Source organism: Nicotiana tomentosiformis, chromosome 4 (assembly GCF_000390325.3).
Source record: "Nicotiana tomentosiformis chromosome 4, ASM39032v3, whole genome shotgun sequence".
In the NCBI taxonomy this organism is placed as follows: domain Eukaryota; kingdom Viridiplantae; phylum Streptophyta; class Magnoliopsida; order Solanales; family Solanaceae; genus Nicotiana; species Nicotiana tomentosiformis.
In genome coordinates, this window is record NC_090815.1 from 11,718,158 (window position 1) to 11,742,776 (window position 24,619).

At 40.8% G+C, this 24,619-nt stretch overlaps 3 protein-coding genes across 3 annotated transcripts; all 3 read right to left on the reverse strand.

Moving 5' to 3' along the window:
• Window positions 1-407: 407 nt before the first annotated feature.
• On the reverse strand, window positions 408-3,944 carry LOC104117138 (uncharacterized). Its single transcript, XM_070200448.1, has 3 exons — window positions 3,791-3,944; window positions 2,718-2,796; window positions 408-1,776 (listed from the first exon to the last, which is right to left on the reverse strand). The coding sequence occupies exons 1-3, from the start codon at window positions 3,942-3,944 to the stop codon at window positions 408-410; spliced, it is 1,602 nt and encodes a 533-aa protein (XP_070056549.1).
• A 17,536-nt stretch (window positions 3,945-21,480) lies between these two features.
• LOC138909264 (uncharacterized) lies at window positions 21,481-21,816 on the reverse strand. The gene has a single exon (XM_070200449.1). The coding sequence runs from the start codon at window positions 21,814-21,816 to the stop codon at window positions 21,481-21,483; it is 336 nt and encodes a 111-aa protein (XP_070056550.1).
• A 670-nt stretch (window positions 21,817-22,486) lies between these two features.
• LOC138909265 (uncharacterized) lies at window positions 22,487-23,769 on the reverse strand. The gene is made up of 2 exons (XM_070200450.1): window positions 23,275-23,769; window positions 22,487-22,555 (listed from the first exon to the last, which is right to left on the reverse strand). The coding sequence occupies exons 1-2, from the start codon at window positions 23,767-23,769 to the stop codon at window positions 22,487-22,489; spliced, it is 564 nt and encodes a 187-aa protein (XP_070056551.1).
• Between the last annotated feature and the right edge of the window lie 850 nt (window positions 23,770-24,619).

Genomic DNA, 24,619 nt, shown 5'->3' on the forward strand with positions numbered 1-24,619 from the left:
GGATGCTCTCCCAACACCAGAATCACCATACGGAGCTATTCCCAGGCTCGGATTCCCAAACGGACATTGCTAACAATGAAATGCACTTCAACCTAAACTTATGAAATTCTTCCAAAATGCTAACTTCCATAGGTGCTGAAACGCTCCCGGGGCATCCAAAACCCGATCCGATTATACGCCCTAATCTGAAATCATCATATGAATCTGCTGGAACCTTCAAATACCGTTTTCGAGATCGTTTTCTCAAAATTCACACCTTAACCAATTCCTCCAACTTAAGGCTTCAGAAATTAGAATTTTCCCTCCAAATCAACTCCGAACTTTCCCAAAATTCAATTTCGACCATACGCACAAGTCATTATACCTGAAGTGAAGCTGCTCATGACCTCAAACTGTCGAATGACGCGCTAGAGCTCAAAATGATCGGTCGGGTCGTTACAATTGAGTTGATCAACATACTCATTTCTGCTAGCCAAAATAGCCCTTTCTGTCATATATTTCGCACAACTTGACTTTTCATCTAAAGATGGAAATATTTCTCTTATTAAATTATCTTCACCAGTACTATCACCATCATGTTTGATGATCAATTTTTCTGGAAGAAGGACCATATCATCTCTTATTGTAGGTTCATCTCCATTACCAATCCGTTGTAAGAAATCGTTAAATGTTGGATCTGCTCTTGCCCTCATATTTCTTGTTAATTGAATCTTTTCCATTTTATTCCCCAAGTATGATGTTACTAAGCTTGCATTTATTGTTTCAGCTCTTGTAGATTTTGGAACTACCGGTAGTACTTGACGAAAATCACCTCCGAAGACCATGACTTTTCCATCAAATGGTTCATTAATATCCATTATATCTCTGAAGCTCCTATCAACGATTTCAATTGTCTGACGATTAGCCATAGGTGCTTCATCCCAAATTATTAGCTTTGATTTTCTTATCAATTTAGCACCACCACTTTGCTTTGACATATTTGTGATTGTTGTATCAGTTGTTTGAAGAGGGATGTCGAATCTAGAATGAGTTGTACGATCTCCGGGTAAAATTACAGCTGCTACACCACTTGTTGCCGTTGAAAATGCTATCATGCTTCTTGATATGAGATTTGCAAGCAACGCACGATATAGGAATGTTTTTCCAGTTTCTCCAGGTCCATCTACAAAGAACAATCCCGCTCTGCCAGAGTCGACTCTCTGTAATATAGTCTTAAAAGCTTGTTCTTGTTCAGGATTTAGATTTGATTGTGCATCAGAATCTTCCGGGGACACTTTTATAGACCTTTCTTCGATTATTTTTCTGCATTCGGATATATTACCGTTATCCCTCTCATGATCAAGTTTAGATATGTCATACTTGTCAATTTTCTTGGCCATGCCCTCTAAGAAATAATTGATGCTCTTCAACGTGCATTGGAGTTGAGCAACAGGAGAATTGTCATGTATTTTTCTAAAATCTTCTGACATGTCTTCATAATAGGTTTCCCAGAGCTTCCTAATGTCCGTTGGATTACAATGAACCAAAATTGTTGCAAATAAATTTTTCAGAGCTGATGGCATTTTGAAAAGGACTGCTTCACGTAAGCATTCTGAAATGCTGTTGTCTGATTCTAACAAACCTCTTTCTTTTGCAGCTTCTTTGAATGTTTCACACTGTCTTTCATTAACAGTTAGCAAGTCTTTAAACGATAACGGTCCTCTGACGTGATTCAACAATAGTCTCAAATAATACCTTTCGCCTTCTCTAGGATTAGCTGTAACAGTGAGTAAAATTCTATATTAACCATCAAGACTAATCATTATCATTGATCCAGAAAAAATACAGCAGGGTACATACTATCAATAGAATATATTTGCAAAAATATGCATAATGAAGCAATAAGTATAACAAAGTTGTTTATATCAATTAAAATTTTAGTTTCAACTGTAAAGAGGGAAGTTGTCAGTGCAAAAGAGTTGGGAAAATGTTTTTAAAAGCATCTCCTAAATACCTTGGAGATGGTCCAAACAAAGACAAGAATCACAAGAAACCAAAACTTCAAAGATGGCACTCCCACCTATGTCACCTCAACTGCTGGTAAGTTATCTGTTTCATTTTAGTGGCATACTTTACTCTTTTCTTTTTAGTATATTTCAAATAGAGACACCTTCTTATATTTAGAACAACACTGCATATAAAATGAAAGGGAAAGGAGTATTTTAGTGTAGTGTTCGTACCAAGTAGTATTCCAGGTCTTCTATTAACTGTAGAGTAAATTATGGCCAAAAGAAGAGTCTTTATTTTCTCAACGTATAGCTATACTTTTGTTCCTTCGTCAATTAATCGTATAATCTATTCAATAACAAAAACAAAGAATAATATTATATAAAGTTAATAATTAAACTCTTACACCAACTATGTTCTCAGTCCGTGAATCAAATGCAAAAAACAAAAAGAAGCATATTGCCACCAGCTCAATCATGAGGTCATGCAACTTGAATCAGAATGAAGAAATAATTTAATACTCAAGTTCCCAATATAAGAAAATGTTACCCAAATGAACCACATCATTCACAACTAATTTATTGGCCAACGACTATGATTGGTAGTTGTGATCCTTAATGAGCAGAGCTAGTTGCTTGAGCCAATGTCGGTTAAATCCTAACTGTGAGTTATACATAAGCATTTGATATATTTTCTTATAATAATGGAGGCCGAATGTGCATCTCAATTACCCTACCGGGTAGGCAGCAGATATGTGAGTACATATCAAGTTAGTGATAAATTTGCTAAAACCATACACATAAGCTATACCTACAAACAGTATAGATGCTAGGAAACCAACAGGAAAGCAGTAAAATAAAGACTACATAATCGAGTTTAAGCAAAAGCATTCAAATCTTGAAATCAAGAGAAACTAACCAGCATAAAGTCGATAAAGCAAGATAGTTTAGTATTATTGTAATATCTGGATGAGTTTAAATGGAGCAATGGATAGTGAGTACTCATATAGCAGAAGTAATATCAGGAACCTTCAATTACATTTACAAGGAAGTCATCATCCCAGTGATGAAAACATTATTTAATTCGATATAATATAAGAATTTCAGATTCCTCTGTCAGCTTATGATATTCAACAATTAAGACCTTTTTTTGTCTGTTTTTTATAATGTTGTTTTATTTAGAATTGATTTTTATTCAAACACCGACCATGCACGATGGATTTTAAACAGGAAAACGACTTTCTCAGCTGTACCAGTTAATATAAATTATTTTAACAATACTCTCCTTCTTTCTAGGGGAATAAAATCGTGGCTAGTAAACAACAGTATTTTCTAAATTGAACCTTCTTATGAATACATTTATTCTTGAACAAAAGCTACACACTGATTGATGCCTTAATTATTTTAATTTATCAAACAGAAAGTGCCCAATCCTGCAAGACTAATATGTTTCAAATTATTAATTTCATCAAGACTTATCTGAAAGAGAATAGATAGATCATCTTACCAGTAGCAATTCGACCAATAACTGATCTTGTTTTTCTTTTCGTCCATATCTTTCCCTGTGAGTTCCAGACATAATACTCTGGAAATTCTTTGTATAGGTATTGCCGTGCTTCAGTATCCCTCGAGCATGTCCGAAAATACTCAGTGAGCATGGTTAGCGTCGCATATTCCCACGCAATCATATTTTGTAAATTTTGCTTGCTCCAATAGCACACTATGTATTGACATTTCACATAAACTTGTATAGTTAGTTATTTCATCAAAAGTTTTAATTAACCTTGTTGGATATAAATATTTACCTGTTTGTCTATCCGGGAGATGTAGTTCAAGGTTAATTACAGAAGGTTGCATTTCACTGGGATGGAATTCATAAATTCTCCATAGTGCTTCTGGCGGAGACACCCAACGTGCGTCTTGAAAATTTTGAATTTCATCAACCGACTTTTTCGCCATCATCTGATTCAATATAAACAATACACCTATCATGCCCTATATATATATATATATATATATATATATATATATATATATATACTTGTAGAGATACTTGATTGCTTTCACTCCAGAGCAAGACTCCACATTAATATGTCAATTGTATCTAGTTAGTAAGTAAGGATTATATGGTACAACCCACTGATTATTCATTTTCATGCCATTACATTTACTGTCTTTCCATCATTTCTTCTCTTATAAATAGGGTATCCATCCTTTCCTTGTATTGATTTATTACTAAATGGCCTAGGATAGTGATTCTTGCATTGACCATCCTTCATGCATGAATTTGTTGGACAATATTTTCCACATGGACCATGCATCATATGCTTGACAACTACGTCATGCAAGAGTGGATATTCTTCTTTATGAGGAAGTTCCGCGGAAATAAACTTGTCGTAGTGGTCTGCTGATGTTATCTTGTACCCTTGTTCAAGCATTATCAAAAGGTGTACGTGTGGTAGGACTCTTTTTTGAATTCAACCACGAATACATGTGCCGCACCAGGACCAAATATTTTTTTCTTGAAAATCCGATCCTTTAAATCATGCAATTTTGCCCTAAAAGCTCTAGTCACTAAGTATGGTCTATCTTGTGGAAGTTATCCTTCGCACAGATTTTCCTGGATCTCCACCCAATCGGGATTACATGTCATTGTGATAAACAAATCTGGTTTTCCAAAACGTTGAACCAAAGCCATTGCATCCATATACCTACGACACATATATCTAGGGCCTCCGATGAATGATGCTGGAAGTATTACTCTTTGGCCAACTTTATCTTCTCTATATTCTCCAGCCATGATACTATCAACTATACCTTGTAATATTTCCCTTCTAAGTAGCACTTGCTCTAATCTAAAATATTCAAGTCTTGTTGTTTCTAACTTGATGTACATGTCAACCACAAATTGCTCCAATAACCGTCCGCACAATAGTAGTATTGTCTTTTCTCCTTTGGGTATTTGTAATTTGTGGCAATAATACTCTCTACAAGACACACATGATTTAGATTCACGACGTACACCTATAAGAAACATTAATATCTATTGGTGTAGGTAATATTCAAATAAGAAAACTAAGGTGCTACGTAATTTAATTGCAATACTTTACCTTGCTCCTCTTTGTCAAACACCTCATTAGCGGACGTGAATATTGGGACATTCTGGTTTACATTTGCAACTTCAGATGTACTTGCAGCTCTTTTTGATCTATATTTGTGTATTCCTTGGTGCCAGCCTACTTCTCCATTTGGAAAAAGTAGAGGATATTGGAGTGGGTCATAGCAACCATAATAATGTTTGACTCTATGTTTGTTGCCGGAATGCTCATGAACGATAATCTCTCTATAGAATGGTACATTTGGATTGTTTCCATCTATCAAAATTGCAAAAACTTGATTTACCAATGGTTTGTTGTAGACACGTTGATCTAGTGTAGCATTAGCAGCAATTCGAATCTGTAAATCTTGGAAGCTTGAATGGTCCTTTAGGTGGAAAAAGAATTGTGCATAAGGATTCCCATCCATTAGCTGCCTAATTTCTGTCACAACTTCCTCAGATAAGTTGGCTTCTTGCAGTTTTGAAATATGATTGCATAACTCATTGTCTATCTCAAAAAGATATAACTGAAAATAACATGGGTTATCCTCACGTGGAAGCAATGACAAAAGATCGTGATAAATTTGACCTTGTGCCTTAAAGGTGTAAACTCTATTCCATGAAGATGCAAGTTCTTTGTCAAATCTAACACCAAAAGACGTAAATGCATCTTGTATGTATTACTCTAGAAGCTCGTGCACTTGTGACACCGGGTTCGGGGATTTGTAACAGATGTTTTTACGATTTTAGCTTTCGCATTTATATTTGGATTATTGCAGTTAAATCAATTCTTCTTCATTAATTAAATTTAAATTGTTAAAAGGATAAATTGTTCTAACGTTGGCTTGCCTAGCAAGTAAAATGTTAGGCGTCATCACGGTCCAGACTAGGTTACATAGGTCTCACGAGTCACGAGCAAACTTAGTAGAGTCTGGATGATCGGTACGAAGACGTCTGTACTTATCTTCCGGAGGTATGGAGTTAGGAACAGTTTCACTTTTATTATTCTCTGTAGTGCGATTTTATTCTATCATTGCTGATTGGACCATTCTATTCTGTTCTCTAGCAGATGGCAAGAACGCGTACCGTATTTCTAGCTGAGCAGCAGCCAAAGCCCCCGGTGGCAGCTCCTACGAGAGGCAGGGGTCGAGGCCGAGGTCGTGCTAGAGGCCGAGGCAGGGGTAAAGCTCAGCCCAGAGCTCGAGTAGCAGCACCAGCGGTGGAACCTCAGGTAGAGTTTGATGAGGAGGTTCCAGCCCAGGCTGTGCTTGTCGGACCAGCTCAGGTCCCGAAGGGGTTCATCGCCACCCCAGTGCTTCAAGATGCTTTGGTCCGTTTGGTGGGCCTTATGGAGAGTGTGGCCTAGGCCGGTACATTTCCTGTGGCACCAGCCGTCTCTCAGGCTGGAGGAGGAGCACAGACTCCTGCTACTCACACTCCGGAGAAAATGGGTCAACTATGTCTTCTGAGGCTTTTTGGAGACTAGACAGGTTTACCAAGCTCTTCCCAATTCACTTCAGTAGTGCTTTTTCAGAGGATCCCCAGGAGTATCTTGACAGCTGTCATGAGGTGCTACGAAACATGAGTATAGTGGAGACCAATGGGGTTGATTTTGCTACATTTCAGATGTCAGGTTCTGCCAGGAAATGATGGAGAGATTATTTATTGATCAGACCAGCTGGATCGCCTGCTCTTACTTGAGACCAGTTCTCTCAGCTCTTCCTAGAGAAGTTTCTCCCTATCATATTGAGAGAGGAGCGTCGTCGTCAGTTCGAGCATCTCCAGCAGAGCAGTATGACTGTTACTCAGTATGAGACCCGTTTTGTAGATTTGGCCTGTCATGCTCTTCTTCTGCTTCCTACCGAGAGAAAGAGGGTGAGAAGGTTTATTGAGGGACTTGCTCAGCCTATAAGATTGCAGATGGCTAAGGAGACTGGGAGTGAGATTTCTTTTCAGGCGCCTTCCAATGTTGCCATGCGAGTCGATATGGTTCTTGCACAGGGAGGTCAAGTGTCTGACAAGAGATCTCATCATTCCGGTGGGTTCAGCGGTGCCTCATCTGGAGGCAGGGGTACTTTTGATAGAGGCCATCCTCCCAGGCCGTTTCATTCGGTGTTTCAGGCATCCCACAGTGCTTCAGGGAGTCATGGTATTTATGCGCTTCATTCTGGACAACCAGCCTACAGTGCATCACCAGCTCCTATCAGTGCACCTTCTATTTAGAGTTACTACAGTGGTTATCCGGCCCGTTCGGGTCATTCTCAGTTTCCACAGCCACAGTACCAGGATGGATTCTTCGAGTGTGGTGGTTATGGGCATATCAAGAGGACCTGGCCGAGATTATTGGGTGTCCCGCCACAGCATCAGAGCTCTCATGCCATGGTTCAGGCACCAGTTGCTGTACTACCTGCTCAGCCAGCCAGAGGCAGGGGTCATGCAGCCAGAGGTATAGGCCAGACTGTTAGAGGTGGAGGTCAGGCCGTTAGAGGTGGAGGCCAGCCAGCTAGAGACCGTCCCCGGGACATAGTTCAGAGTGGTGGGGCCCAACCCTAATGTTATGATTTTCCAGCCAGGCCTGAGGCTGAGTCATTTGTTGCTGTTATCACAAGTACTGTTTCAGTTTGCAGTAGAGATGCTTCAGTTCTATTTGATCTGGGTTCTACTTACTCTTATGTGTCATCCTATTTTGCTTCATATTTGGTTGTGCCTCGTGATTCTTTGAGTGCTCTTGTGTATGTGTCCACACCTGTGGGGGATGCTATTGTTGTAGATCGTGTTTATCGTTCGTGTGTGGTCACCATTAGGAGTCTTGAGACTAGTGTAGATCTTTTACTTCTCGATATGGTTGATTTTGATGTTATCTTGGGTATGGATTGGTTGTCACCTTATCATGCTATATTGGATTGTCACGCCAAGATAGTGACCTTAGCCTTGCCGTGGTTGCCTCGATTAGAGTGGAGAGGGACTTCTGGCTATTCTACCAGCATGGTTATCTCTTATGTCTAGCTTATTTGGCTTATGTTCACTATTCTAGTGCGGAGGTTCCTTCCATGGATTCAATACCAGTTGTTCATGAGTTTCTAGAGGTGTTTCCTGCAGACCTGTCGGGGATGCCACCCGACAGGGTTATTGATTTATGTATTGATAATGGCTCCGGGCACTCAGCCCATTTCCATTCCGCCATACCGTATGGCTCTGCCAGAGTCAAAAGAATTGAAGGAACAGTTGCAAGATTTGCTTGATAAGGGCTTTATTAGACCTAGTGTCTCGCCCTGGGGTGCACATGTGTTGTTCGTGAAGAAGAAGGATGGATCGATGAGGATGTGCATAGATTATCGGTAGTTAAACAAAGTCACCATCAAGAACAAGTATTCATTGCCGAGGAATGATGATTTATTTGATCAGCTTCAGGGTGCCAAGGTGTTTTCGAAGATTGATTTGAGCTCTGGCTACCATCAGTTGAGGATTAGGGCATCCGATGTCCCTAAGACAGCCTTTCGGACTCAGTACGGGCATTATGAGTTTCTAGTGATGTCCTTTGGGTTGATAAATGCCCCCGCAACATTCATGGATTAGATGAACCAAGTGTTCAAGCCTTATTTGGACTCCTTTGTGATTATGTTTATTGATGATATCTTGATCTACTCTCGCAGTCGAGAGAAGTATGAGCAGCATGTTAGGATTGTACTTCAGACTCTGAGAGCCAACCAGTTGTATGCTAAGTTTTCAAAGTACGAGTTTTGATTGGATTTAGTCGCTTTCTTGGGGAATGTTGTATCGGCAGAGGGCATTCAGGTAGATCCTAAGAAGATTGAGGCAATTCAGAACTAGCCTAGACCCACTTCAGCCATAGAGATCAGGAGTTTCTTGGTTTTGGCCGGCTATTACCGTTGATTTGTGGAGGGGTTTTCATCTATAGCAGCCCCGTTGACCCAGAAGGGTGCCCAATTCAGACGGTCAGACGAGTGTGAGGCAAGCTTTTAGAAGCTCAAGATTGCTTTGACTAGAACACCGATGTTGGTGTTGCCCACATGTTCAGGATCTTATACAGTATATTGTGATGCATCTCGTATAGGGCTCGGGGCGGTATTGATGCAGGAGGGCATAGTGATTGCATATGCATCGCAATAGTTGACGGTTCACGAGAAGAATTACCCTGTCCATGACTTACAGTCGGCAGCCATTGTTCATGCACTGAAGATTTGGAGGCACTATCTTTATGGCGTGTTGTGTGAGGTTTTCTCAGATCATCGGAGCCTTCAGTATTTGTTCAGGCAAAAGGATCTCAATTTGAGGCAAAGGAGGTGGTTGGAGCTATTGAAAGACTATGATATTACCATCTTGTATCATCCTGGGAAGGCCAATGTGGTGGCCGACGCCTTGAGTAGAAAGACAACGAGTATAGGCAGCCTTGCGTTTATTCCAGTCGGTGAGATTCCACTTGCATCAGATGTTCATAATTTAGCCAACCAGTTTGTGAGGTTGGATATTTCAGAGCCCAACCGTGTTCTAGCTTGTACAGTCACTCAGTCTTCTTTGTTTGAGCACATCAGGGATCGGCAGTATGACGACCCTCATATTTTGGTCCTTAGGGACACAGTGCGGCACGATGGTGCCAAGCAGGTTAGTGTTGGAGATGATAGAGTTTTAAGGATGCAGGGTCGTGTTTGTGTGCGTAATGTGGATGGACTTCGTGAGTTGATTCTTGAGAAGGCCCACAGTTCCCGTTATTCTATTCATCCGGGCACCACCAAGATATATCTGGACTTGTGGAAGCATTATTGGTGGATGAGGATGAAGAAGGATATAGTTTCTTATGTAGCTCGGTGTCTAAATTATCAGCAAGTAAAGTATGAGCATCAGAGACCTGGTGGTTTGCTTCAGAAGATAGATATTCCTGAGTGGAAGTGGGAGCGTATCACTATGGATTTCGTTGTTGGACTCCCATGGACTCATAGGAAGTTTGATGTAGTTTGGGTCATTGTGGATAGGCTGACCAAGTCATCGCATTTCATTCCTGTGGCAGTTACCTACTCTTCAGAGCGGTTGGCAGAGATTTACATCCGCGAGATCGTTCATCTTCACGGTGTGCCCGTGTCTATCATTTCTGATCGAGGTACGCAGTTCACCTCGCACTTCTGGAGGGTAGTACAGTGTAAGTTGGGCACTCAGGTTGAGTTGAGCACAACATTTCATCCTCAGACGGACAAATAGTCCGAGCACACTATTCAGGTATTGGAGGATATGCTCCACGCTTGTATTATAGACTTCGATGGTTCTTGGGATTAATTACTTTCACTCGCGGAGTTTGCCTACAATAAAAACTACCAGTCGAGCATTCAGATGGCTCCCTATGAGGCATTATATGGTAGACGGCATCGATCGCCGGTTGGATGGTTTGAGCCGGGGGAGGCTCGGTTATTGGGTACAAATTTGGTGCAGGATGCCTTGGATAAAGTCAAGATTATTCAGGATAGACTTCGCACAGCTCAGTCTAGGCAGAAGAGTTATGCCGACCGTAGAGCTCGTGATGTTGCATTCATGGTCGGGGAGAGAGTGTTGCTCCGGGTATCACCCATGATGGGTGTAATGAGGTTCGGAAATAAGGGCAAGTTGAGCCCTAGGTATATCGGGCCCTTTGAGATTCTGGAGAGAGTGGGAGAGGTGGCTTACAGTCTTGCATTGCCACTGGGGTTATCAGCAGTTCATCCGATGTTCCATATGTCCATGATTCGAAAGTATCATGGCGATCCGTCCAATGTGTTAGATTTCAGCTCTATCCAGTTGGACAAGGATTTGATTTACGAGGAGGAGCCGGTGGCTATTCTAGCCCGGCAGGTTCATCAATTGAGGTCGAAGAGTTATCCTTCAGTCTGAGTGCAGTGGAGAGGTCAACCCGTCGAGGAAGCTACTTGGGAGTCCGAGTCGGACATGTGGAGTAGATATCCCCGACTTTTCACCAGTTCAGGTACTTTTCTATGTCCGTTCGAGGACGGACGGTTGTTTTAGAGGTGGAGAATGTGATAACCCGATAGGTCATCTTATGTTTTAATAACCTAATTCTATGATCCGAAGCATTAAAATCTCATTTTTACCCTCCTCGATTTGCGTGCACAGTCCGGCGTATTTTCGGAAAGCTTTTAAGTTAAAAATTGTGAAAAATATGAAATTCTGCTTCGAAAACTATTTCAGTTGACTTTGGTAAGCGCTTTGAGGAAACAGACCTGGATTCGTATTTTAACGGTCCTGGTGGGTCCATATCATGATTTGGGACTTGGGCGTATGTACAAAATCGAATTCGGAAGTCCCTAGCCCGAGATATCGGACTTTGTTGAAATTTGAAAGCTAAAAGCTTAATGAATTTGAAATGTTTAACCCATAGTTGACTTTTAGGATAACGGGTCCGTATTTTGGTTCCGAAATCCGGTATAGGTCCAATACCATATTTATGACTTTTCTGTGAAATTTTGTGAGCAACGGAGTTGGTTTGACGTGATTTGGACGTCCGGTTGTGAAAATAGAAGTTTTAAAGTTTTCTTGAAAATTTTCTTTGATTTGGTGTCCGATTCGTAGTTCTAGGCATTATTTTGGTGATTTAATCGCGCGAGCGAGTGAGTTTGTATGATGTTGTAGGCCTTGTGTGCATGTTTGGTTTGGAGCCCCGAGAGCTGGGGTGAGTTTCGGATAGTCTACGGAGTGAAATGGACTAAGAAAACACAGCTGATGCATTTTTGTTTCTGATGTATTCTGCAGATCTCGCATTTGCGAGCCTGGCATTTGCAAAGACACTATCGCATTTGCGAGCCAGGGCATAACAGGGGGTACTCACATTTGCGAGGCTAAAGTTCGCATTTGCGAACTTGTCTATTCCGCTTTTGCAAAGGCAGAGTTGCATTTGCGACTCAACACTATTTTGAGAATCATCGCATTTGCGAAGGTAGGGCCGCATTTGCGAGGGTTGCAGGGTTCGCATTTGCGGTCACTGGGATTTCTGAAGGAGTTCGCAATTGCGACCTCTTCCTCGCAATTGCGATGTTCGCAATTGCGAACATGATATCGCAATTGCGACATCTGTAGCTAGGTAAAACTTGACTTAGACGGGATTTTGCTCATTTTTCAAATTTTCAAAACAAGAAAACCCTAGAGGCAATTTTTCAAAGAACTTTTCTTCCCCAAATCATTGGTAAGTGATTCTAAACTAGTTTCTTTCTATTTTTCACTATATTTTCTAAGATTTCAACCAAAAATCTTATATTTTCATGGTGGAAATTAGGGGGTTATGTTTAGAATTAGGAATATTTGTAAAATACGGATTTAAACCTCAAATTGAGGTTGGATTCCAAAACAAATTTTATAATCGGGCTTGGAGGTGAATAGGTAATCGGGTGTTGGTCCGAATTTCAGGTTTGGACCAAGCGGGCCTAGGTGTTGACTTTTATTGACTTTTTCAATAATGACCTAAATTGAATCTTTTGCAATCGTGGGTGATTCTTAAGGATTATTTTGAATCGTTTGGTTGGTAAATTTCTAGATATTGTTAGTTTGGAGGCTGATTTGAAAGGCAAAGTTGTGGTTGAGCTTTGTGTGGTCTTTGGAGCGAGGTAAGTGTTGTGTCTAACCTTGACTTGAGGGAATTAGGAACCGTCGGACTATGTGCTATGTGATTCCCATGTGAGCGGCGTATATGCGAGGTGACAAGTACTTATACGCCGCCGAATTATCTGTTTTCCCTGATTTACCGTTTTTCTTAATTATTTCCTTTCATGTCTTAACTGTTATATGCTCTAAATATCTTCCATGCTTAATTGCTACTTGTTAGTCAATATCTTATCCTGTTCACGACGTTAGTTCTTCCATAGTTTTATGATTCCCTCTTATTTGCTTAAATTGACTTACTTGCACCTTCTAATTATCAATTACTAGATTGGTCTCGCTGTATAGTACTACTCGTGTAGATTTTCTATATTGTACTAGGTTTCCATTTGGTTCAGTTTAGTATTTGTTGATCGTAAAGATTATTGTGGTCTTAACTGTTGATTTGACTGTGCATTGAGTACATGGTACTGATATGGTGGGATCGGACTGCACACCGCATCAGGTGTAATAAGGGCGGATTGATGTGGTAGAATAAAGGTGAATTTGTACTATACGGTGGGATCAGGTTGCACGCCGTAACATATGGAATAAGGGTGTATTGATATGATGAAATAAGGGTGAATTATGATACTGATATTGACATATGGTGGATCGGGTTGCGCGCCGCAACATATATATATTATTTACTGCTGTCGATATTGTTACAGTGAAATAAGAGAGGATTTTGTGTTGTCTGGTAGGATTGGGTTGCGCACAGCAACAACCTATATGTTTCCATTTCTTGAGCTGTGTTGGTTTTTCCGATATTTGTATCTGAATTATTAAAGATTGGTAATTCTGGACGACACTGGTTTATTCTTGAGGTTGTGGTTATTATTTTCAGTTGGCTGTTTAATTCTGTTAAGTATTCCCATTTTCTGTCATTATTATATACTGCGTTCAGGTGGTAGTGTAGGTGACCCACCTTAGCCTTGTCACTACTTTGTCGAGGTTAGGCTCGACACTTACCAGTACATGGGGTCGGTTGTACTGATACTACAGTCTGCACACTGTGCAGATTTTGCAGTCGGTTACTAGAGAGCTCAGATTGGACAGCCTGCGGAGACTAGAGGTATAGTTGCTCAGCGCCCGCAGCTCCTGAAGTCCCCGTCTTTATTTTTATTTAGCTGTGTATTTTTATTCAGACAATTTGGTATTTATTTCTGGCCCTTGTATGTATTACTCTAGAAGCTCGTGTACTTGTGACACCGAGTTCGGGGATTGTTTTTACGGTTTTAGCTTCCGCATTTATATTTGGATTATTGCTGTTAAATCAGTTCTTCTTCATAAATTAAATTTAACTTGTTAAAAAGGATAAATTAGTCTAACGTTGGCTTGCCTAGTAAGAGAAATGTTAGACGTCATCACGGTCAAGACAGTGGGAATTTCGGATCATGACAATTATATACTCGAATGTTTCGGCGGAACTCTTTTTTTTCTTCTGTCTCGTCAACAAGTAACTCGTATAATTGTATTGGAACTTCAGTATTTACTAATCTCACTGATCCCTCTCCGCAACAAAATGTTGGAGTTTCATACTGAAACCTCATAGCATGACAATGAATGCAATCGGGAACATTTTCCAACTTCTGAGTACATGATATAGATGATTTAGAGACAATTTCACCTATATTTATGTAGCCAAATGTTATAAATAATATAAAGTAATAATTCAAACACAACTAAAACGTAAGAAATTTTGCTGGATAATTTAGTACTGCATATTACCTTCAATTTCACACTCTTTTGATAGAGCCTTCAAAAACCAATTTATCCTGCGTTGCTTCCTTGGTCGTCTTTCTTCAATATCAATATCTTCCATTGATTGAGTCGAGATTTACCAAAAATAAGACGCATATTTTAGATCTAAAGTAAATCCTACTAATTTTATTTTTTAAAAAAATTGATGACATGAGATGAGAAGGTTTATAAAAAGAAAAGGCAAGGTCCTTTGAGAATTGAAAGAAATCCTGATGTTGTAACTCTCCATCTATTAGTCCTACAGTTTCTCCTACAACAAGGGAAACTATAAAGAAGGAAATATCCTACATTTTAAATAACATTTTGATTACCAGATAAGTTCTATAGGTATAAATTTTGGAGCGGAGTGAACCCCAACTCTGTTTTCTTACTTCCCCTTTACTCGAACTTAGTTCGCTAACACCCCACATCACTCACGCACGCAACAATTCCGTCAAAACCACTGTTAACAAACTTCATTATCATGGGTAAATAGCTAATGACTATAAGTGGTTTCACATCTTTCGTTGCTTGAGGCCCTGAGCAGCTTCACTTCAACTATTATGACTTGTACGTATGATCGGACTTGAATTTCGAAAAAACCGAAGTTAATTTAGAAAGAAAATTCTCATTTCGGAAGCTTTAAGTTGGAAGAATTTACTAAAGTGTGATTTTTGAGTAAACGATCTCGGAATCGGAATTTGAAGGTTCCAACATGTTCGTATGATGATTTTGGACTTGGGTGTATGTCTGGATCGAGTTTTGGATGACACGGGAAAATTTCGACGCCTATTATGGAAGTCAGCATTTTGGAAGAATAATATAAATTTGAGTTGAAGTTCATTTCAATGTTATCAATGTCCGTTTGGGATTTTGAGCCTGGGATATAGCTCTGTATGGTGATTCTGGTAGATGGAGTGCGTCCGGATGTGAATTTGGAGGTCCGTAGGTCATATTGAGGTCATTTGGCGAAAGTTGAAATTTGAATGTTTTGGAGAGTTTGACCGGGAGTGGACTTTTTGATATCGGGGTCGGATTCCGATTCCGGAAGTTGGAGTAGGTCTGTAGTGTCAAATGTGACTTGTGTGCATAATTTGAGCTCAATCGGATGTGATTTGATAGGTTTCAGCACCGATTGTAGAAGTTAAAGTTTCAAACTTCACTAAGTTTGAATTGGAGGGTGAATCGTGTTTCTAGCGTTGTTTGATGTGATTTAAAGCCTTGACTAAGTTCGTAATGTGTTTTGGGACGTGTTGGTATATTTGGTTGAGGTCCCGAGGGCCTCGGGTGGATTCCGGATGGTTAACAGATCGAGTTTGGACTTGGAAGAAATGTTGAGGCAGTTGATATCTGGTGCAATCGAACCTGCGTGAAAAGGGCCGCAGGTGCGAGCCACGAGAAGCAGGTGTGAAGGAGATGAGGCTGGCCAGAAACCGTAGGTGCGAAACGTTTGGGCGCACCTGCGTGACCGCATGTGCGAGAGCAGTTGTCGCAAGAGCGGGATTTGGCTCTTCTTCTCTCATTTTTTACTCGGCTGGGGCGATTTTGGAGAGCTTCAAGGAAAGATTTCCATCATCTATGTCAAGGTAAGTGATTCCCGCGTATTATGAGTTAAATACAAGATTTATACATGGATTCAAGCATGAAAATTTGTAGAAATTTAGGTTTTTGAAGAAAAACTTAGAAATTGATATTCTTAGATTTTGATCATGAATTTGGGCATGAAATTGAGAATAAATTATATATTTCAGTTCGTAGTGCTATGGGTACTGTTTGTCTTCGAAAAGTTTTGAATTCGGACACGTGGGCCCGAGGGTTGCTTCATTGATTTTTCGAGCAGAGTTGAATTTTTTTATAAATTGATTAATTATGAGTATTAGAGTACATTTTGATTGGGTTGCATCTTAATTGACTAGTTTGGAGCGACGGACATCGGTTTGAGGTATTAGAGAGGCTTTGGAGCCGTTTATGGAATTTCGGAGAGAGGTAAGTCTCCTCTCTAACTCTGTGAGGAGGAGATTTCCCCTAGGTGATATGTTTGATGTGTGCTACTTGTTGTGGGGACTACGTACGCGCGAGGTGACGAGAGCCCGTACGTAGCTACATTCATGTTATTGTCCGGGTAGACTTAGGTTCACATCATGTTATAGCTGTACTATTTGAGTAGTCTCTCGCTTATTAATTCCCATGCTTTACATTCTATTGAGACTAGACTTGCTATTGTAGTGACTTCATGGGTTCACGATTAGCCATCAGACAATATTCCTCCTCTTACGACATGGCTCCAGTATATGTATATATATGTTTCATTGAAAGGTTTTCATTAAATAAATTACAACTCACACGTTTATTCGTGAGTAGGGTCAAGGACCCATCAAAGCTTCTTATTCTATTGGGATCTGGCTGTTCGCCTCGACAGGATTATGTATTTCACTTCTTATGGGATCAGGCTGTTTGCCTCGGCAGGATTTATGCACCACACTCACATGGGAGCGGGCCGTTCGCCTCAGCAGGTTAATTGATTTGTCATATGGTCCGGGCCGTTCGACCCTCGACAGTGCATAATTTTATTATTATATTGGATCGGGCCATGCACCTCAGCATTTCCTTTATCACATTCCCATGAAATCGTGCGTAAAACTTGGCAAGAAGCCAATGTATCTGTAAATTTCGGATTTGAATTATGGTATCCACTTGATGAGTTTCACTATACCTATATATATGCTCCGGTTAAGGAGGGAATTTCTAATAAAGAGCTTGAGTTCCTCGTAAAGAGAGGGGATTTGTACCACGTGATTTATATTTGTCTATTTCACTTACTTACCCTGCCTCATACTTGCTACCTCTTTACTGTACCTTATGTTGTTGGATCACTAGTGAGTGTCAATGTTAACCCCTCGTCACTAATTCTCTGGGGTTAGGCTTAGATACTTACTGGGTTCACGTTACTTACGTACTCATACTACACTTGCTGCACATTTTTGTGCATCTACATATATGTTTAGAGGCCATGTGAGAGCAGAGGCGTGTATACATATTGTCACGACCCAAATTCACCTATAGGTCATGATGGCACTCAACATCCTTGTTAGGCAAGCCAACTAATGATTTAAACATATATTCATTTCTTTAAAAATTATCCGAGTAATCAAACTCTTCAAAATTTCAATAAAAAATAAATTAAGAAATATATGACAAAACAAGATAAATTAGAACCAAAGAAAAATAATTAAATCTATAGATTCTACTAGTGTGTGCGCCAAGACCTAGTGTCACAAGCGTATGAGCATTTAGTAGATGATATAAAATTCTAAATACTATCTGAAATAAAATAGACATAATACATATACAGGAAGAGGCACTAGTTGCTGCAGAAGGCTCAGAAAGGCAGCTCACCACTAAGCCTCTGAATAACGTGGGTGCACGCCGATATGTCCTCCGATAGTACCTGTCTCAGGTCCTGCACAAAAAGTGCAGCAAGCGTAGCATGAGTACATAAACAACGTGTACTCAGTATGTATGAAGCCTAATCTCGAAAGAGTAGTGACGAGAGGTCTACTTTGACACTCACTATGGGTCAATAATGTTACAATAGAATATATTGAATTAAACATGATTTTTAGATGAACAATAATAATTTTCTTAACAAGCAGAAATAATTAATTCCTTATATTTCACTAATTTCTAATTTATCAATTAACTTCACAAGCAATATTTAAAATATCAAGGTATCGTGTAATTATTATTATTAGGCGCGATTTCTGCCGAGGTCGTACGGCCTGATCCAGAGTGCCGTGTACACTGCGGAGGGACGTGCGGCGCGACCCATAGATGCATCTATACTGCCGAAGCGTTCGGCCCACTCCACAAGAAAGGATGACATTTTCTTATGAACCTCTGGAATAAGAAGTTATTATAATATTAACACGTAGGATGTTCACTCATTATTAACAGTTCAATAATTTACACAAAATTCGAGTATATGAAGTTTCGATCTTTTACTATTTATTCAAACAATTTACAATATAATTTCAGTAATTTAATCAAATAAAAGATGCAATTATTACAAGGAATTCATGATTTGAGACCTAAACTACCCCGGACATAGCATAATTAGTAGCTACGCACAGAATCTCGTCACCTCGTACATACGTAACCCTCACAATTACCAACAATTATTAATGTGAATCACCTACTGGGTAAATTTCCTCTTACAAGGTTAGGCAAGAGACTTACCTTGTCTCAAAGCCCACTTCCCACGTCGCGTAAAATTCCAAATTCGGTGCCGAAAAATCCGAAACTATCCAAATGTTATATAAAATAATTAATACATATTCGAAAATTCAAAATTAGACTATTAAATAAATTACCCTATCCAAAATGGTAAGTTCCTAAAATTCACCCAGGGCCTACGTGCCTGGATTCTGGAAGTTTTTGGAGGAAAACGTTACCCATAATCTCAAGAACTCAAATATACATTTTTCATCCAATTCCATAACCATTTTCGTGGTTAAAATCTCATTTTTGTCAAAACCTAGGTTTTTTGTTTTTATCTAAACCCTTGATTTCCAAGATTTACAGGTTATAATCTACCCATAATCTATGTATTTAACTCAAAGTGTGCAGAATTAACTTACCTTCAAGTTGCTAGTTGAAATCCTCTCTAAAAAAGCTCCAAAATCGCCCAAGAATGGAGAAAATGGGCTCAGAAATGGTTGAGCCCCAATTTTTAATACATTCTGCCAAGCAGCACTTTTGCATATGCGGCTCCGCATCTGCGGAAAAGGCGTTGCAGATGCAGCTTCCCCCTAAGCCGACCCCATCCGCTTCTGCGACTTGTACGTCGCATCTGCGATGCACTTCTACGGCTTGTAGCTGCGCATCTGCGCCCCTTCCGTTTCTGCGGTGTCCTCCACGCACCTGCGGCTGGACAAGCGCAGGTGCGGTTGCATCAGAAGCTGGAAGCTTCAGCTGCTGCTCCAAAGTCCAAAATTGATCTGAGCCTCGTCCGGTTAACACTCGAGGCCCCGCCCGAACATACCAACAAGTTTGAAATCATAAAACAGACTCGCTCGAACCCTCGGAACGTGTAAAACAACATTAAAACTAAGAATCATACCCCAAACCAAATTGATTCAACTTAAAATTTTCAAATTCTTCAAACTTACTCTGAGCGCATTGAAACATACTTAAACTACTCGAAATGACGCTAAATTTTACGTGCAAGTCTTAAATCACCATACAGAGCTATTCCAAGACTTAGAATTCCAAATGGACCTCAATTACTCCAAAACCTACTCCAAACCAAATTTAAAAAGCATTAATCCTTCAAATAGTTGATTTTCACTATTAAGCGCCGAAACGCTCTCGGATTGTCCAAAACCCGATTCAAACATACGCCCAAGTCCAAAATCACCATACGAACCTATTGGAACCGTCAAATCCCGATTTTGAGGTCGTTTTCTAAAAATATTGACCGAAGTCAAACTTGGGCTTTTAAAACCAAATTAAGGAACCAAGTGTTCTGATTTCAACCCGAACACTTTCAAATCCCGAACCAACCATCCCCACCAGTCATAAATTAATAAAAGCACTTACGGGGAGTTTTATTTAGGGGAACGGGGTTCTAAAAATCAAAATGATCGGTTAGGTTATTACATTCTCTACCTCTTAAACAAACATTCATCCTCGAACGAGTTTAGAATTATACTTGGAGTGCTGAATAAATGTGGACATCTACTCTGGAAGTCCTCCTCGGCTTCCCAAGTCGCTTCCTCGACTGGTTGGCCCCTCCACTGGAATTTTACCGCAGTAATTTTCTTGGACCTCAACTGGCGAACCTGTTTATCAACAATGGCAACTGGCTCCTCATCATAACTTAAGCTCTTATCTAGTTGAACCGTGCTCAAGTCTAACACATATAATAGGTCGGCATGATACTTCCGGAGCATAGATACATGGAAAACTGGATGGACACCTGATAGACTGGGAGGCAAAGCAAGCTCATAAGCAACCTCCCCAACTCATCTCAACACCTCAAATGGTCCTATAAACCTTGGGATCAACTTGCCCTTCTTCCCAAATATCATGATTTCCTTCATCGGCGAAACCTCCAAGAGAACTTTTTCACCCACCATAAATGATAAATCACGCGCTTTCTGATCCGCGTAACGTTTCTGCCTGGACTGTGTTGTACGAAGTCGCTCCTGATTTTACCTTTTCCAAGGCATCCTTTACCAAATCAATACCATGTAACTTAGCCTCACCGAGCTCTAATCATCCGATGGGCGAACGACATCGCCGACCATATAAAGCCTCAAATGGAGCCATCTTGATGCTGGATTATTAACTGTTGTTATAAGAAAACTCGGCCAAAGGAAAGAAATGATCCCATTGACCTCCAAAGTCAATCACACATGCCCTGAGCATATCCTCCAAAATCTGAACTATCTGCTCTGACTGACCGTCGATCTACAGATGAAAGGCTGTGATGAGCTCTACACGGGTCCCCAATTCACTCTGTACTAATCTCCAGAAATGTGAAGTAAACTGAGGGCCTCTATCTAATATGATGGAAATTAGAAACCGTGCAACCAAACTATCTCCTAAATATAAATTTGGGTCAACCTATCTGAAGTATACGTAGTCACAACCGGAATAAAGTGTGCCGACAATGATCCAAACTGCATCAAACTTCCGCAAGGTCTGCGGCAACCCAACTATAAAGTCCTTAGTAATGCGTTCCCATTACTTGATCAACCTTTCGACAATGATCCAAACTGCATCAAACTTCCGCAAGGTCCGTGGCAACCCAACTATAAAGTCCTTAGTAATGCGTTCCCATTTCCACTCCAGTATAGTCATCTGCTAAACTAGGCCACCTGGCCTTTGGTGCTCATATTTAACTTGCTAGCAATTTAGACATTTTGCTACATACTCAGCTATGTCCTTTTTCATCTTCCGCCACCAATAATACTGCCTCAAGTCACGATACATCTTCGTATCACCTAGATGAATAGAATACTAAGAACAATATGCCTCCTCTAGAATCCTTTTCCTTAGTATATCTACATTAGGAACACATAAACGATCCTGGAGTCGCAGAACACCATCTGCGCCAATAGTAGCTTCCTTGGCACCACCCCGTAGTACCTTTTCTCGAAGAACCATTAAGTGTGGATCATCAAACTGGCGAGCCTTGATCTGCTCAAATAGTGAAGATTGGGCCACAACGCACACAAGAACTCCGCTGGGCTCTGAAATATCCAGCCTCACAAGTCTGTTAGCCAAGGACTGAATATCCAAAGATAATGGCCTCTTCTCTGCTGAAATGAAAGCCAAACTACACATACTCTCCATCTTTTTACTCAAGGCGTTTGCAACTATATTTGCTTTGCTCGGATGATACATGATAGTAATATCATAATATTTTAGTAACTCAACCCATATGCGCTGTCTCAAATTTAGGTCCCTCTGCTTGAACAAATGCTGTAAACTGCGATGATCAGTGTAAACTTCACAAGACACCTCATAAATATAATGCCTCCAAATCTTAAGAGCATGAACAATTGCAGCTAACTCCAAATCATGTACCGGGTAATTCTTCTCATGGGGTTTCAGCTGACGTGAGGCATATAAAATAACTCATCCCTCCTACATTAATACACAACCCAAACCAATGCGTGAAGCATCACAATACACTGTATACATCACCGGAAGGCAACACTAACACTGGTGTTGTAGTCAATGCTGTCTTGAGCTTCTAAAAGCTTACCTCACAATCATCAGACCATCGGAACGAGCACCCTTCTGGGTTAATTTGAAAGGTGCTGCAATATATGAAAAGCCCTCCAAGAACCGACGATAATAACCTACTAAACCTAGGAAACTCCTGATCTCAGTCGCCGAAGTGGGACGATGCCAATTCTGAACTGCCTCGATATTTTTAGGATCAACTTTAATGCCCTCGTCCGATACAATATGTCCCAAAAATGCTACAGAATCTAGCCAAAACTCACATTTGGAGAACTTAGCATAAAGCTTTTGTTCCCGCAACGTCTGAAGCACCACTCTCATATGCTGCTCGTGCTCCTCCATACTGTGTGAGTAGATCAGAATGTCATCAATGAAGACAATAACAAACGAATCAATATATGGCCTGAATACCTTGTTCATCAAATCCATAAACGCTGTCGGGGCGTTAGTCAAACCAAAGGACATCACCAGAAATTCATAATGACCATATCTAGTCAAAAAGCAGTCTTCGGAACATCCGAATCCCGAATCTTCAATTGGTGGTACCCTGACCTCAAGTCGATCTTAGAAATCACCCTAGCACCCTGCAACTGGTCAAATAGATTATCAATACGTGAAAATAGGTACTTGTTCTTAATAGTGACTTTTTCAATTGATGATAATCAATACACATTCGCATCATTCCATCCTTCTTTTTCATGAATAATACCGGTGCACCCCAAGGCGATACACTCGGTCTGACGAACCCTTTTGCTAGTAACTCCTCAAGTTGTTCTTTCAATTCCTTTAATTCTTTCGGATCCATGCGATACGGTGAGAGAGATATAGGTTGGGTATCTGGAGCCAAGTCAATACAAAAATCAATATCACGATCCGATGACATGCCTGGAAGATCTGAAGGAAATACATCAGAGAACTCCCAAACTACAGGCACTGAATCAATAGTCGAAGTCTCTACAGTAATATCCCGAACATAAGCTAGATAAGCTAAACAACCCTTCTCGACCATATTTCGAGATTTTAGAAAGGAAATAACATGATTAGATATGTTGACAGACGAACCCTTCCACTCCAACCTAGGAAATTCCGGCATTTCCAAAGTAATAGCCAGTCCATGCCAAGGATAATCTCGAAGTCGGTCATATCAAGCAGCAGAAGATCTGCTCTAGTCTCATAACCACAGAATGTAACAACACAAGATCGATACATCTGATCCACAACAACAGAATCGCCCACAAGAGTGGACACATAAACAGGAGTACTTAAGGACTCTCGAGAAACACCTAGGAAATGAGCAAATAGAGATGACACATATGAATACGTAGATCCTGGATCAAATAACACGGAGGCATCTTTGCCGCAAATAGAAATAATAAATGTAATCACTGCATCTGAGGCCTCTGCATCTGGTCTGGCCAAAAAAGTATAGAACCGGGCTGGAGCGCCAATTGGCTGGCTTGCACCTGCCTGGCCTCCACCTCTAGGATGACCCCTACCCATATGGCCTTCACTTCTGGGTGGTCGGACAACTGGTGGAGCAACTGGTGCAGTAATCATAGGTTGCTGACCCTATTGCACTGGTCTACCCTGAAGCCTGGGGCAGAATCTACGCATATGACTGGGATCCCCGCACTCGTAACAAATTCTCGGTGCGATGGGCTACTGACTAGAAGTATGACACTGGGAACCTGAATACCCACAGGAAGAACCCTGAATAGCTGATGGGAGATAAGAACTCTCTGGCATAGCACTGAAATAAGGGCGCACTGGGGCTCCCCGAGAAGGCGGTGGTGCTAGATATGGGCCCCTACTAGACTGCCCTCTCACGAACTGACCTCTACCCCCAGATGAAGCACCTCTGAACTCTCCAGAATATCTAAACCGCTTATCCCTCATAACCTGCTCTCGGCTACGCTGACGCACACCTTCAATCGTTCGGGCTATCCCCATAACCAACTCATAAGAAGTCCCCATCGCAACCTCTCGGGCCATAGTGGCCTGAATGCCAGTATGTAAACCTACAACAAACCTCCGCACTCTCTCCGCCTCAGTAGGGAGTATCATAAGTGCATGGCGAGATAACTCAGAGAACCTTGCCTCACAATCGGTCACTCACATCTGATCCTGCTGGAGCTGCTCAAACTGAAACCACAACTCTTCCCTCTATGAGGGTGGAATATAATTGTCCAAGAAAATAAGGGTGAACTTGTCCCAAGTCATGGGAGGAGAATCTGCTGGTGTGCCCAGAAGATAAGACTTCCACCATCTACGGGCTCTGCCCTCCAACTGAAAAGTAGCAAAGTCTACCCCATGAAACTCTAATATCCTTATGTTGTGCAGTCTGTCCCTGCACCGATCAATGAAGTCCTGGGGATTCTCATGTCACTCACCCCCAAAGACAGGAGGA

Bases quoted from the DNA above. Each gene is read 5' to 3' on its own strand.
- LOC138909265 (XM_070200450.1), bottom strand. From the start codon at position 23,769: ATGATTACTGCACCAGTTGCTCCACCAGTTGTCCGACCACCCAGAAGT. The intron at 22,556-23,274 runs GTTCGTCTGTCA...CTACTCACACAG, and splicing joins TCCTAGGTTGGAGTGGAAGG to TATGGAGGAGCACGAGCAGC.
- LOC104117138 (XM_070200448.1), bottom strand. From the start codon at position 3,944: ATGGCGAAAAAGTCGGTTGATGAAATTCAAAATTTTCAAGACGCACGT. The intron at 2,797-3,790 runs GTAAATATTTAT...TACTGTTTGTAG, and splicing joins TCTCCCGGATAGACAAACAG to GTATAGCTTATGTGTATGGT. The intron at 1,777-2,717 runs GTAATTGAGATG...TGGTTAATATAG, and splicing joins TCTGCTGCCTACCCGGTAGG to AATTTTACTCACTGTTACAG.
- LOC138909264 (XM_070200449.1), bottom strand. From the start codon at position 21,816: ATGGAGAGTATGTGTAGTTTGGCTTTCATTTCAGCAGAGAAGAGGCCA.